The 15,490-nt window shown below is 41.6% G+C and overlaps 1 protein-coding gene across 1 annotated transcript in view; it reads left to right on the top strand.

Moving 5' to 3' along the window:
- The first annotated feature begins 10,808 nt into the window (after positions 1 to 10,808).
- TMEM181 (transmembrane protein 181) overlaps positions 10,809 to 15,490 on the top strand; it is a 75,707-nt gene continuing 71,025 nt past the window's right edge. The window contains exon 1 of the mRNA XM_026018751.2: positions 10,809 to 11,176. Within this exon, the coding sequence (XP_025874536.1) occupies positions 11,046 to 11,176 (131 nt within the window). The 5' untranslated portion in view covers positions 10,809 to 11,045. The remainder of the gene's footprint in view (positions 11,177 to 15,490) is intronic.

Here is a 15,490-nt window from a genome sequence, read left to right as displayed (position 1 = left end):
TGCTGTCTATTTTTGAGTCTCAGAAGGCTACCATCTATTGACTGCATCACCTGGGCTCCCTTGCTCTCTGGCCTCCTGTCAGATTCAGTCAGTTGGACGCACTGGCATGAGACTGGCAGGCTGGAGGATATGAATACTACTATTTGTGAATACATATGTATGAATATTACTATCTATCAGAACTGTGACAAGACTCTAGAAGTTTTAGGCTCGCTTGTCTTTAAATATAGGGAATATCTTCAATGGGTTGTCTGATGCTACATGAAATCAGGGAAACAGACCTGTTTTTTTTTTTTTTTTAATAGAGCTATAATACCTCATTCTTCAAACACAATTGGTTTAAATTGGGTGCCTCAGTAGAGGCTGTACCATACTTTTTTTTTTTTTTAGATTTTATTCATTTATTCATGAGAGACACAGGGAGAGAGGCAGAGACATAAGCAGAGGGAGAAGCAGGCTCCTCGCAGGGAGCCTGATGTGGGACTCGATCCCAAAACCCCGGGATCACTTCCTGGGCCAAAGGCAGACACTCAACTGCTGAGCCACCCAGGAATCCCCAGGCTGTACCATATACTGAGTAAAAGTGAGCTTTCTGAATTCAGAGATCTGGGATCAAATACCATTACTATCACTTATGGTGGAATTATGAGCATATATGCAACTCGAGTTGCATCAAATATTTCAAAATGCTGATGATAGTAGTAGCTATCTGTGATGGTTAATTGTTTGTGTCACATTGGCCATAGGGGCACCCAAATTAAACATTATTTCTGGATGAGATTAGCATTTGAATCAGTAGGCTTAGTAAAGTACAAAGCCCTTCCCAGTGTGGGTAGGCATCATCCAATCTGTTCAGAGCCTGAATAGAACAGAAGTCAGAGAAGGGAGAATTTTCCCCATTTTTCTGCCTTACTATTTGAGCTGGGCATCTTATCTTCTCTGGCCCTCAAACTTAGACTTATACCATTGGTTTTCTTGCTGCTTAAGCCTTTGGACACAGACTGGAACCACACCATCAGCTTTCCTGGGTCTCCAGCTTACAGAAGGCAAATTGTGGGACTTCTCAGCCTCCATAATTATGTGAGCCAATTACTCATTGTCTATCTATCATCTATCTATCATCTATCTATCTATCTATCTATCTATCTATCTATCTACCTATCAGCTCCAGTTGGTTCTGATTCTCTGGAGAACATGACTAAAATACCAGCTCTTAACACTGTTGAGATTATTGTGTATGACAATGCCATCAAGTGCTTATTACAGTGTCTAGCCCATAGTACATGCTCAATAAAATGGGCCTGTTATTATAACTGTTGGTAATAAAACTACCATTAGTAGTGTATCCAGGAAATATCTCAGTTAAGAGCCAGAAAAAGAAGAAACATTGCATGCTTTCTTGAAGAGCAGAGAAAGAATTGCATGATTTTGATTTAGCAATAATTAATCATACCAACCACAGTCATTGCCCTCCCCACCTAATCTTCTAGTAAGATTTTCTGATGGCTTTCCTTTATTTAATCCCTCTCAAAAGATGAAAATTATCTGAAGAGTATTTTTGGTTTATTCTTTGCAAAGTCCCTTATGTTCTCAGAAGAAACAATGCCCTTTAAAACCTAATCAATAAATAAGCCAGTAACCACAGGAAAATCTGTACAGAATGTAAATGTGTATAACTCTGAGGTCTCTTATAATTTCATATTTCAAACAGGGATGCAAAGGATTAATTTTAAGTGGCATTTCTTCTCTTTTGCTACCAACACATTTTAAAGATGCATCAAAACCATGAAAATTTACAAGCTATCTATTCAGTTAATTTTTATTTAGATGGGCAATGTATTTCACTTAGACAATGTATAAAAGTTGCTGGCCTCAAATATTATTCAAAACCTCATTAACATGATCTTGATTTTTAATTGAACATTGGGGCAGACAATAATAGAATAATAGTAGGCAACTTTAACACTCCACTTATATCAATGAATAGATCATTCAGATAGAAAACCAATAAGAAAACAGTGGCTTTGAATGACATATTACACCAGATGGACTTAACAGATGTATACAGAACAGTAGTCTATCCTAAACCAGCAGAATAGACATTCTTTTCCAGCATACATGGAACATTCTCCAAGATAGATCACATGTTAGGCCACAAAACAAATCTCAATAACTTAAGAAGATTGAAATCAATCACATCAAGCATCTTTCCTGACCACAATGGTATAAAAACAGAAATCAATTATGAAAAAAAAAAAACCCTGGAAAAAATAAACATTTTGAGGCTAAGCCTCATTCTACTAAACAACCAATGAATCAATGAAGAAATCGAAGAAATTAAAAAAATACCTGAAGACAAGTGAAAATGGAAACACGATGGTTTAAAATTTTTGGAATGCAGCAAAAGCAATTTTAAGAGGGACATTTATAGTGATACAGGCCTCCATCAAGAACAAACAAAAACTGAAGTTAGTAGAAGGAAGGAAATAATAAAGATCAGAGCAGAAATAAATGGAATAGAGACTAAAAAAATGTTTTAAAAAAAGCAAAGATTAATAAGGGATGCCTGGGTGGCTTAGCAGTTGAGTGTCTGCCTTTGGCTCAGGGCATGGTCCTGGAGTCCTGGGATCAAGTCCCCTATAGGGCTCCCTGGGAGGAGCCTGTCTCTTTCTCTCCCTCTGCCTATGTCTCTGCCTCTTTCTCTGTGTCTCTCATGAATAAATAAATAAAATATATTTTTTAAAAAGATAAATGAAACCAAGAGTTGGTTCTTTGAAAAGATAAACAACATTGGTAAACCTTTAGCCAGACTTCTCGAAAAATGAAAGCATTTATATCAGAAATGAAAGAAGAAAAGTAACAACTGACACCATAGGAATATAAAGGATTGTAAGAGACTACTATGAAAAGCTATATGCCTATAATTGGACAATCTAACAGAAATGGATAAATTCCTGGATACATACACTCTTCTAAGACTAAAACAGGAATAAATAGAAAATCGAAAAAGACATTATTATTAACAAAATTGAATTGGTAATCAACTCTGAACAAACAAAAATCTAGGACCAAATGGATTCTCAGAGTAATTCTATCAAACATTAAAAAAATTTTTAAAAGATTTTATTTATTTATTTGAGAGAGAGAGAGATGGCGCACATGCAAGTGGGGTGGGGAGGAGGAGCAGAGGGAGGAGAAGAGAATCTCAAGCAGACTCCCCACTGAGTGCTGAGCCCACCATGGGGCTAGATCCCAAGACCCTGAGATCATGACCTGAGCTGAAATCAAGAGTCAAAGCTCAAATGACTGAGTCACTCAGGTGCCCGTCTACCAAACATTTAAAGAGGAGTTAATGTCTATTCTTCTCAAACAATTCCAAAAAATAGCAAAGGAAGGATGACTTCCAAATTTATTCTATGAGGCCAGCATGACCCTGATACTAACATCAGACAAGTACACAACAACAACAAAAGAAAACTACAGGCCAATATCCCTTAAAAATATAGATGCAAAAGTCCTAAACAAAATATTAGCAAACCTAATTCAACAATTAATATCAAGTGGGATTTAAACCAGGGATGCAAGTATGGTTCAATATTCATGAATAAATCAGTGTGATATACCACATTAACAAAATAAATGATAAAAGGTAAATGATCATCTCAATACATGCAGGAAAAAGTATTTGACAAATACTTTGTAATTTGTAACATATGTTTATGATAAAAACTGTCAACAAAGTGGGTTTAGAGGGAATATACCTCAACATAATAAAGGCCATATATGACAAACATACAGCTGGCATCATACTCAAGAAGAACTGAAAGCTTTCTTTCTAAGATCAGGAACAAGACAAGGATATCTACTCTTACTACTTTTATTGAACATAGTACTGGAAGTCCTAAATACAACAATCAGGCCAAAAAAAAATATATATATATATATAGGCATCCAAATTGGTGAGGCAGGAGTAAAACTGTCACTATTTGCGGATGACACGATACTATATATAGAAAACCCTGAAGACTCCACCAAAAAACTATTAGAACTAATAAAGGAGTTCAGTAAAGGTGCAGATGCAAAATTATTATACAGAAATCTGCATTTTTATGGACTAAATAATCAAGTAACAGAAAGAGAAATTGAGAAAACAATCCCACTTGCAATTACATCAAAATAATAAAATACCTGGGAATAAATTTAACCAAGCAGGTGAAAGACCTATACTCTGAACACTGTAAGACACTAATGAAAGGAATGGAAGATGGAACAAACAGATGGAAACATATTCTGTGCTCATGAACTGGAAGAATTAATATTGGTAATATGTCCGTACTATCCAAAGCAATCTACAGACTCAATGTAATCCTTATCAAACTACCAATAAAAAAAAAACTACCAATAATATTCTTCACAGAACCAGAACAAACAATCCTAAAACTTATGTGGAATCACAAAAGACCCCTAATAACCAAAGCTATCTTGAGAAAGAAGAACAAAGCTGGAGGTATTACGCTCCGAGATCTCAAGATCTACTACAAAATCTAGTAATAAAAACAGTATGGTACTGGCACAAAAATAGACACAGAAATCAGTGGAACAGAATAAGGAGCCCAGAAATAAACCCACACTTGTATGCCTAATCAATCTATGATAAAGGAGGCAAGAATATGCAATGAGGAAATAAAGAGAGTCTCTTCAATAAATGGTGCTGGGACCATTAGTCTCTCAGCTACATGCAAAAGAGTGAAAGTGGACCACTTTCTTACACCATACACAAAAATAAACTCAAATGTATTAAAGACCTAAATGTAATACCTGAAGCCATATATCTCAAAAAAAAAAAAAAAAGCAGTAATCTCCTGGACATCAGCTTTAGCAACTTTTTTCTGGATATGTCTTCTCAGGCAAGGGAAACAAAAGCAAAGTAAACTCTTGTGATACATCAAACTAAAGAGCTTTTCCACAGTGAAGGAAACTGTCAACAAAATTTTTAAATTGAGTAAATACTAGTTCCAGCCTTCTAGGAGTTGATATTCTAGTAGAAAAGACACATGTAAATAGACCCCAAAGATGTAAGTCTTAGAGGTCTACCCTGTAAGGGTAGTGGGATATTTTCATCAGATTTAACCAAATAATAAAAGGAGCCTGGTAACTTATTAAGAGTCTTCAAGGCAACATTTGTAGTTGATGGTTTTATGATAACTTGTCAGCCTGCATCAGTGAGTGACACCTACTGTTTGATTTCCCATCCTGAACATGAGGCTTGAGTGTTGTCTAGTGGAAAGAAAGCTTATGGTTTTGTACATACTCTTATATGACTTTATCTTGACTCAATTTCCTAAAGTGTACTTGAGTTCACTGTGATTTTATTAAAAATTAGATATTAATATAATGATCGCCATCTGACTTTCCCTATGCCTCATAGCTAATTTTCACTGCTGTTTGCATAACTCCATTTAGTCTCTCTTATTCCTGGCTGGATGTCCATTTCTAGGTAAAGTTCAAGGAGTGTTATGTTATTCAATCAATCAGCAGTATTTATTGAACACCTGCCTTGTGGCCAACACTATTTTCAAGGAAAAAGAGGCAAGTGTAGATAGAGCAAGTGGTTACCTGCTTTGTGTGATTTGAAAGACATTAACAGAAGGTCTCTGCTAGAAAAGAGTGCCTCCTTTCAAACAGAGATTATACCAATAGTTGCTGCCCTAAATTTCACCATTAGACATTTATTATTTTGATTTAGCAAGCATCTTCTTTAAAATGCCAATTCCCATCTTGGAGCTGGTTGATAAGTACATAGGTTTATTAACTCTTCTCCCTATACGTTTGGAATTTTGAGTGGTCAAGATGTTTTTCTTTAACATTTATATTCTTTTTGACTCAGTAATTTAATTTCTGATTAAAAGATATAACTTGAAATGAAAAGATATTCATTGCAGCATTACTTACAATAGCAAAAGAACCAAAGGAACAACATAGCCAAGAATAGGGGAATGGTTAAGTACGTCCGGGAGCTAGAACACTATCCAGAATTTAAAATGATATTTAAGAAGAGTTTGGAAAATGATGTGTCACCGTATTCACTACTGAATAAGCAGGATTCCAAATGGTTTATATGATATTGTTCCAATTTTGTAAAATGTTAAAGAATGAGGGGAAAACAGAGTTATAGGGAATAATAGAAAGCCATAGGTATGGCATTTGGAAAGTAATTTGTATCTTGCAGATGTGCTAGATTGTAAGGAAAGATGCTCCAGGACAGGGAACAAAAGGAGTGAGGCCATTCATACACACACTGCCTTGGCTTGAAGGTGAGTTTTTGTTCTGTCTTACTCTTTTTTTTTTTCTTTTTGAATTGATTTATTTTCTTTTGGTAAATACCCAGTAGTGGAATTATTGGGTCATATGGTATTTCTATTTTTAATCTTTTGGGGGAATCTCCATACTGTTTCCCATAATGGCTGCACCAATTTACATTTCCACCATTAGTGCATGAAGATTCCTTTTTTTCCACATCCTTACCAACACTTCTTATTTCTTGTCCTTTTGATTTTAGCTATCCTGATGGATAGTACCTCATTGTAGTTTTGATTTGTATTTCCCTGATGATGAGTGATGTTGAGCATCTTTTCATGTATCTGTTGGCCATCTGTATGTCCTCTTTGGAGAAATATCGGGTGGTTTTTTTTTTGTATATTTTTTATTGGAATTTGATTTGCCAACATATAGCATAACACCCAGTGTTCATCCTGTCAAGTGCCCCCCTCAGTACCCGTCATCCAGTGTTCTTATTCCTAAGTAAGAAGTTGAATAAGCAGAGGGGCAAGTGAGAATTGGTGACATCTGCATAAATTAAAGGGAGACTGGATAGGAGTGGGATTAATGGATTATTTGAATAGAATTGACCAATTCTGATCCAATCCATGTCCTAGACATTTCAAAATGTCAACAATAGGGGCACCAGGGTGGCTCACTCAGTTAAGTATATGCCTTTGCTTCAGGTCATGATCTCAGGGTCCTGGGATTGAACCCTTGTCAAGCTCCCTGCTCAGCTGGGAATCAGCTTACCCTCTTCCCTGCTTCTCCCTCCCCACCTGCTCATGCTCTTATTCTCTCTCTCTCAAAGACATAAAAAAATCTGTTTTAAAAAATGTTAACAGTGATTATTTCTCAGTAATAGATATCATTCTCTTGCCTAAGCTTCTCTATGCTCTATACGCTTTTAAAATGAGAAAGTGGGGGTTGGGGGTGGCACCTGGATGGCTCAGTGGATTAAGCATCCAACTATTGGTTTCAGCTCAGGTCATGATCTCAGGGTTCTTAGATTGAACCCTGCATCATTGCCTGGCTCCTCCGCACTCAGCATTGGAGTCTGCTTGAGATTCTCATTGATCCCGCCTCTGCCTTTCCTGTTTGTGCACTCTCTTTTGAATTCTTTTGAATTAACAAATAAATCTTTAAAAAAAAAAGAGAGAGAGAGAGAGAGAAAGCATGGATATCAGCAGTGATGGGAGAGGAAATATGTAAATACCTCTGAAGGAGGGGGATCCCTGGGTGGCGCAGTGGTTTGGCGCTTGCCTTTGGCCCAGGGCGCGATCCTGGAGACCCGGGATCGAATCCCACGTCGGGCTCCCGGTGCATGGAGCCTGCTTCTCCCTCTGCCTGTGTCTCTGCCTCTCTCTCTCTCTCTGTGTGACTATCATAAATAAATAAAAATTAAAAAAAAATACCTCTGAAGGAGTTAACCATTAATGAGCACTTACTATAGATCAGTCCTGTATTAAGTGCTCTACATAATCCTTCCCACAAATTCCAGGCAGCCACTATTATCATCCTTGTTTTATGCATGAAAGGGATCAAAATTTAGAGATATTAAGTATTCAACACAAGTTCATATTGCTAAGAAAGTGTCACTTGTCTAATTTGAGCCTCTGCTCTTTGCCACAACTGAATGAACATGCTTTTTTTCTCTCTGTTATGTAACAGCATCACAAGATAATGATCCTTTTGATGAGTTGAAAAAGTAGAAGGAATAACTGGATGGCATTCAACAAACACTTATTAAGTGCCAATCTGAGGTGAGCACCAGAATAATATTGTTAATAAGACATGGCCAAAATGAAGGTGGGGGATTGAACACATATTACTTTTATTGAAACCTCATGAAAACCCCAGAAAAGTCAGTAAAAAAAGGGGGGGGGATTAAAAAAAAACTCATAAGCCCATAAAGACAAGGAGAATGGAAGAGGAAATAATAGCAACAAAATTTTGCAAATCATAAGGAAAAAAAGAATAGATATCAAAACCTAGATCCTTCAAGGGCAGTGAGGAAAGCCCAACCCACACTATAGATGTCTCAAATGCTTCAGGAACCAGCAGCACAAGCATCTTTGGAAGTGAATGAAAAGATGGGGCAAAAATCAGGAGGATGGACCACCACAGACCATAAGGAAAAGACAGATGAAATGAAGATTAGCGAGGACATGAGCAACTGGAACTCTTGAACATTGCTGGTAGAAACATAAAATGGCACAACCATTTTGGAAAACAGTGTGGCCATATATACTAAAGCCAACTCTATACCTAATCTATCACCCAGTGATTCCATTACTAAGTATAAACCCAAGTAAAATAGTGCATATACTCCCCCCAAAAACATGTACAAGAATGTTCATATTCATAATAACCAAAAACTGGCAGCAGTAGAATCAATAAATTGTTCTATATCCAAACACTGACATGCTGCATAGCAACAAAAACAAAAACAAGACCAAAAAACTACTGCTATAGGAAACAACACAAGAAATTTCACAGACATAATATTCAGCAAACAAAGCCAAACACAGAAGAATGTAAACTGTATGATTCTATCCATATAATATTTAAAAAAAAAACAAGCAGAATAGTGATAGAAGCCAGAACAGCGGTTACCGCTGGGAGAGAGGTGGCTGTAAAAGGACAGACGGAGCCTTCTGAGGTATCCTATATCTTCATGTTGGTGGTGGTTACATGGATGAATACATACAAAAAATTTGGGTAACCTATACACTTCAAGTTGCACATTTTATGTATGTTGTACCATAATTTAAAGAAAAAACAAAAACAGAAGGATAGATCACAAGTCTGAGAAGCAGCTAAATCTCCCGATTTTTCTGCTCTGTGCAACTAAATTTTCATTCTCTAACACTGACAGGAAACTAGAGGTTGATTCCCTAGGACTATAAAATAGAGGGTATCTGGACTGGGACACATTGGCCATAAACATGGGCAGGGCAGCAGGAAATAAAAGACAATCTTCAAAGAGAGCCTCGAACAAGTCCCCTCCTCTCCTTTGGGCATAATGCTGCTGCTGTAAGGGGTTGAATGGGCATTTTAACTCCACTGAATCTGGGCTGAACCTCTACTGCTTTGACCTATAGGATGCAGAGGAAGTGATGTCGATGGGCCTTCCAAGGACCTCCAAGACATGCGCCATCAATAAAGAGAAAGACATTGGATCCAAACAGATGTGGGAAGAGGATCTCCAGGATGGTGGTGCAGTGATTGCTTAGATAGGAGCCATGTACCAGGCATAGGGCAGCCAGTCCAGAGCTGGTCAGAAGGCCAAGGAGAGATTTCATAAAGATGAAACTGATGGAATGAATGCGTCATGTGCCTGAATATCTCAAGAGGGGAGTTAGGTGGTTTGGGGGGATCTGAAGTTGAATTAATGATTAGTACATAGACAACTAAGTAATTAAAAAGACCTTGCTGGGCAGCCCAGGTGGCTCAGTGGTTTAGCGCCGCCTTCAGCCCAGATCAAGTCCCGCATTGGGCTCCCTGCAGGGAGCCTGCTTCTCCCTCTGCCTGTGTCTGACTCTCTCTCTCTCTCTCATGAATAAATAAAAAAAAATTTTTTTAAAAAGATAAATAAAAATAAAAATGAGGATAAAAAGGTGCAAGGAAGAGTTGGTGAAATTAGAGTATAGCATGGGAATTCTGGGAATATGTAAACGTGAGTGATGATTAGATTCACCTGGGGTGCTTTGAAAAATACAGATTCCTGGGACCATTTTCTATAATTTATACTCAATAGTGTAAGTGAGCCCCCCCCCAAATGTACCTTTGTAAAATATTTCTCCAATGCATGCAAGATGGACCCCACAGGCAAACCCGTCCTGTGCATTCAGGTGGAAACACACTGATCTCGTGAGGAACAATTGTTTCCTCATTTATTATTGTAAAAATCCACAAGAGATGACACCATCACCATAGATAGATAGATAGATAGTCCCATGGAAGACGTGTTGATTTGTAAGTTTCAATTTCATACTCCAGTGTTGAGCTTGTAGAGGATGAGAAACTCCCTTGCCTATCCACCCTCCCCTCCTCCCCCACAGTGGTTATAGAATGTGTGGGAAGAGTTCTCTCATTTGGACCATTTGGACACATTCTTTTATCGTTAAAAATGTTTCGGATGACATAACCATGATTGGCTTAGTTTGAAATGTCTTTGCGTTAGGCCAAATGGAACCCAAGGTGGAAGGGGGGCTGGGGCTGTCCATGGTGCTGAACGTGGGAGCCGGCTGCGGCCTTGGGCCTGTTCAGTCCTCCTCCGAGCCCCGTTATTCTCTTTTCCTGTCATCTCCAGTTGCTTCCTTTTCCCTAAACGAGCAGTGGCGAGGACGGCCCTTCAGACTTTTGTCCTGGGCGGCAGATGACCTTGCGCTGGGTGCCCCCCGCCCCCTCCCGGCTCCTTCTTGGGCGGCGGCCGATGGGCGCGGCGCGGCCCCCTCCCTAGGCCCGCGGCTCGGGGGCGGGCCCGTCCGCACCCCCGCAGGCCCCGCTCCCCGCGTCTCGCCGCGGCGCCCGGAGCGCGCCCGCCCCACCTTCCTCCGCGCCCCCTCCCCACTTCCCCCGCCACCTGCTCCTCCTCCTCCTCCTCGGTCCCGCCCAGTGCGCTGGGGGCCCCGGTCTCGGGAGCCGGGGAGAGGGGCGAGGGGAGCTGTACCGAGGGCGGAGCGCGGGAGGGGGGACGCGGGCCGGGCGCCGGGAGCGCGGGCATGGACGCGGAGTACCCGGCCTTCGAGCCCCCGCTCTGCAGCGAGCTCAAGCACCTGTGCAAGCGGCTCCAGGAGGCGTACCGCGAGCTCAGGGAGGACCTCACGCCGTTCAGAGATGACCGCTACTACAGGTAGGCGCGGGCGGGCGCCGGCGGGCCGGGCCGCGGGGAGGGGGCCACACCCGGGGCCTCGGCGCCCCCCGCCCCCCCTCCCCGGGACCTGGGCGCGCTCCGGGCCTGGCCGGGCCCCGCCCCCGGGCCGCCCCCTCCCCGCGGCGGGTGTCGCGCGGGTGTCCCCGGGGAGGGCGGGCAGGTCTGCGGGTTCCAGTCGGGGAGCTGGGCTGAAGAGCTGTTTTCATTCTCTGGAACCCTGAGCCGGGATGCTCAAAGCCGGGGCTGGGGACCCACGGGCGTTAGGCGCTGCTTTGCTCCTCCCTCTCTTCCTCCTTTCCAGGCACTCCCCCGCCCCCACCCCCACCCCCACCCCCACCCCCACCCCCACGGTCGTGTTCAGCCGTAGAGTCCTGGTTTGGGGAGAGGATCACTCCTCCTCCAGCGTCAGGCAGGGAGGGCCTCGGCCTCTCTTTTGAGGTACTCAGGCCTTGGGTTTGGGTGAAAAATCTCTGAGGCTGGGGTGCTCCTGAGCGTTGGGGGCCGTTGGCCTCGGGGCTGCGCCGCACCTGGGTGAAGATGCTGTGGGAGGTCATGTTTCCGCACGCACCCCCAGGGCTTGTTGGTCTGGGCTTGTCTGTGTTCATCTCTGGCACCCTCTCCGGTGTGGCCAAGGTGAGAGCTGGGGGGGCCCCCCCGCAGGCTCTTGCAGCAGGGCACCCACCCCTACTGGTCTTGGCTGTTCTGTTGGGAGCCCGGCTCCTTTGGTCATGGTTGGGCTTAGCTGATGTGTTGTGTCCTGAAAGGACCCTATCTGGAGTGTGGAGTCTGGGGCTGAAGTTGGTCTTGCTCAGTAGCTCGTGACCCTGAGAAAGTTATCTATTAACTCTACTTTGCAAGCTTCCTCATCTGTGAAATGGGGAGCTTGAACTGGAAGGTTTGTGGAAGGTGACAATTCTAGTCATGATGTTCTCACTCTGCTTCAGGATGGGCAGCGATTGCACAGCTATCTCTGAAGTGGTGATACTCGTTTGTGTACAGTGTACCCTAGTAGTCATATATTCTAATACACGTCAGAAAAACGTGAATCACACTTATTGGATCTTTTCAAAAGTCCAGTGTCTTCTCAGGGACTGACCAATATATTGTTCACAAAAAATAGAAAGGCCCATTTAAAAAATACGTCATTCCAAGATCCTATGGTGTGGCTATGGATGAGCTCAATCTGCCTCATGTAGCCCCCCAGGACACCTGACAGTATGGTAAAAACAAACAAACAAAACACAGATAGTTTTAAATCTTATTTCTAATGTATAATCCAGTCTCCTTTCCCATTGATTTCTCCCCACTCTTTTTTTCTCTGTATTTTATTGTCTTGGGAAGGTTTATTTGGCAAAGGATCCAGTGGATAGCTAAATGGTCTTAATTCAGGTAGCAAAGAGAACAAAGCCACAGCACTGGTTAATTCACAACTGGATCATCTTTTATTCATTCACTCATTTATCCAACCAATAGTCATTGAGTACCTCCTATGTTGGAGGTACTGCTGCCATTCCAAGTGTTGGAATGCAGGAGATACAGGGCCCTTGTTGTCATGGAGCTTATAGGTAATAAATAAGTGATTACATGTCACAATGAGTGCTAGGAAGCTCATAAACCAGGTGCCGTGATGAAGAGTGATAGGGGTGCTACTTCAGAGAAAGTGGTGGAAGAAGGCTCTTGGAGAAGTTGACATTTGACTAAGAGTGAAAAATGACTCGCTCACTAGACAGTGAGCTAGGGAAGAAAGTTCTAGAAGAGGAAGTACAAGTGCAAAGGCCCTGAGGTCATTAAAACATGGTACAGTAGTCCCCCTTCATTGCAGAGGTTATGTTCTAAGACCCCCAGTGGATGCCTGAAACCACAGATAATACTGAATCTTAGGTATACAATGATTTTTCCTATCCATACCATGTCCATATGACAAAGTTTAATTTATAAATTAATCACAGTAAGAGATTAAAAACTAATAATAAAATAGAACAATTATAATAATATAATCAAGATTGTGTGAATGTGGTCTCTCTCAAAATATCTTACTCTACTGAACTCACTCTTCTTTAAAAAAAAGATTTATTTATTTATTTATTTGAGAGAGAGAGAGAGAGAGAGCATGTGCGCAAGTGGGGGCAGGGGCAGAGGGAGAAAATCTTCAAGCAGACTCCCTGCTGAGCATGGAGGCTGACACTGTAGGACTCGCTCTCGTGACCCATGAGATCATGACCTGAGCTGAAACCAAGAGTCAGACACTTTGACTGAGCCACCCAGGCAGCCCTGACCTCACCCTTCTTCTTGTGATAATTTGAGACGATAAAATGCCTGTGTGGTGAGATGAAGTGAAGGGAACGACATAGGCATTGTGATGTAGCATTAGGCTACTATTGACCTGCTGACCATATTTCAGAAGGAGGAGTATCTGTTTCTGGCCTGCAGGTGACTGAAGTGGCCATGGAAGGCAAACCCATGGATAAGAGGGGACTACTACATGTTCAAGGAATAGACAGAAGACCAACATGGTCAGAGAAAAGGGCAGGCCAGGTCATATAGAGCCTTGAATGCTAGACTAAGAAGTATGAATTTCATTAGAATTACACTCTGAACCCATGAGTAGTTTGGCTGCCTATACTACCTGACAGCATGGTAAAAACAAACAAAACATAGATAGTTTTAAATCTTATTTTTAATGTATAATCCAGTCTCCTTTCCCAGCAAACATCTGAACCTATGCTTTAGGAGCTACTCTGCTAGTTAATTTGGATCTTGAAGATCATGAACTTAACATGTTTGGAAGGGGAAAGTGATGAATTCTGGCACCCCCACCACCACCCACCACTCAACCCCCCGCCACGAGAACAAGTCAGCGGCAGAATGCCTTATAATATTGTGTGTTGGCAGAGTGGTTGGGCTGAATCACAAAAACTGGTTTATAGTGAGGAGATGTTTTAGGTCATTGAACTATTTTCCATTGCTCCATTGAATTTTTATATCAGTGGGTTGCACGTTTACAAAACTAGGTGAAATATTCTTAGGTTTCCAAGTTGGGAAGCTGATAGTTACAGCTCTTGCACCTGCTTAGCTGGAAGATGAACTTGCTACTATAATTTTTGCTCCTGCTTTTCTCACTGTCTTTGTGTCCTCATTAGTGATTTATGACTAAAAGGCACCAGTGCTTTTTCCCCTGGAGGACCAGGGCCTTGCCTCATGTGGCTGACAGTTTCCTCGGAAGAGGTGCAGCTGCTAATGCCCATTTGCAAAATGTGGTTGGTCCCTCCATTAGCTGGCATGGCTACTGGCATATTGGCTGTGTAATTTGGCATCATTGGCAAATGGCAGCTATGTGATCAAAAGACTCACAGTCACTTGCACAAACTGAGAGATGACAGTGGTACTGCCTGCTAGGAAGGGGCAGTAGGTGGAAGAGCAATAGGCTGGGTCTGAAATCCTGGCTCTAAGTCTCAGCTCTACCCTTTGCCAACTCTGTGGCCTTGGGGTAATCATTGTATTTTACTGGTGATCAGTTTCCACATCAGAAAGATAAAGCAAGGATGTGATAGACTCAAGTGCTTTTGAAAAAACACTGAAGATGTTTTCCAATACAGACCACAGAATAACCAAAGCAGCTGGGAGGTAACGGATTGAGTTGTTTGTTGACCCAGCACCTCAATGATGCCATCGAGTCCTTTCTTTTTAACTTGGTGGCAATTGGCCTCAATTGGCCACTAATAATCATTTTGGCTATTGCTTCTCATTCACATTCTTGGGGAGAATGGGCTGGCTTCCTCTAAAGGGATAATTTGAAGCCTATAGCAAAACTCCCTGAATCTCATCTCTATCCCCACCCAAAATGGTAACAATGAAGAAGACAGACATGTGTTGATAAATGACATGGAACTTTCATACACTGCAGATGGGAGGGTAAATTGGTCCAGTCCCATCTGGGTCCAAATGGAAGGCCATTTGACTGTATCTCTTAAAGTTGAACCTATATATTCCCTTTGACCCAGTAATCCTTCTTAGGTATTTACCCTACAGAAATGCATCTCTGTGTCCTCAACAGACAAGGACTGAAATGTTTATAGCAGCATAATTTGTAAAACTCCTAAATTGGAAACCAGCCAAATACTCATCAACAGTAGAATGGATAAATTTGGCTTATTCCACCATCAAATATACAGCAATGAAAGTAAGCAACTTACAACTATACACAATAAAAATGAGTCTCACACACATAATGTGAGCAAAAGAAGCCAGACACAGAGTATATACTATTTGATTCTACTTACATAAAAAAAAAAA

The sequence above is a fragment of the Vulpes vulpes genome, chromosome 1 (genome assembly GCF_048418805.1).
Source record: "Vulpes vulpes isolate BD-2025 chromosome 1, VulVul3, whole genome shotgun sequence".
Lineage (NCBI taxonomy): Eukaryota > Metazoa > Chordata > Mammalia > Carnivora > Canidae > Vulpes > Vulpes vulpes.
This window is presented reverse-complemented; position numbering and strand designations above follow the sequence as displayed.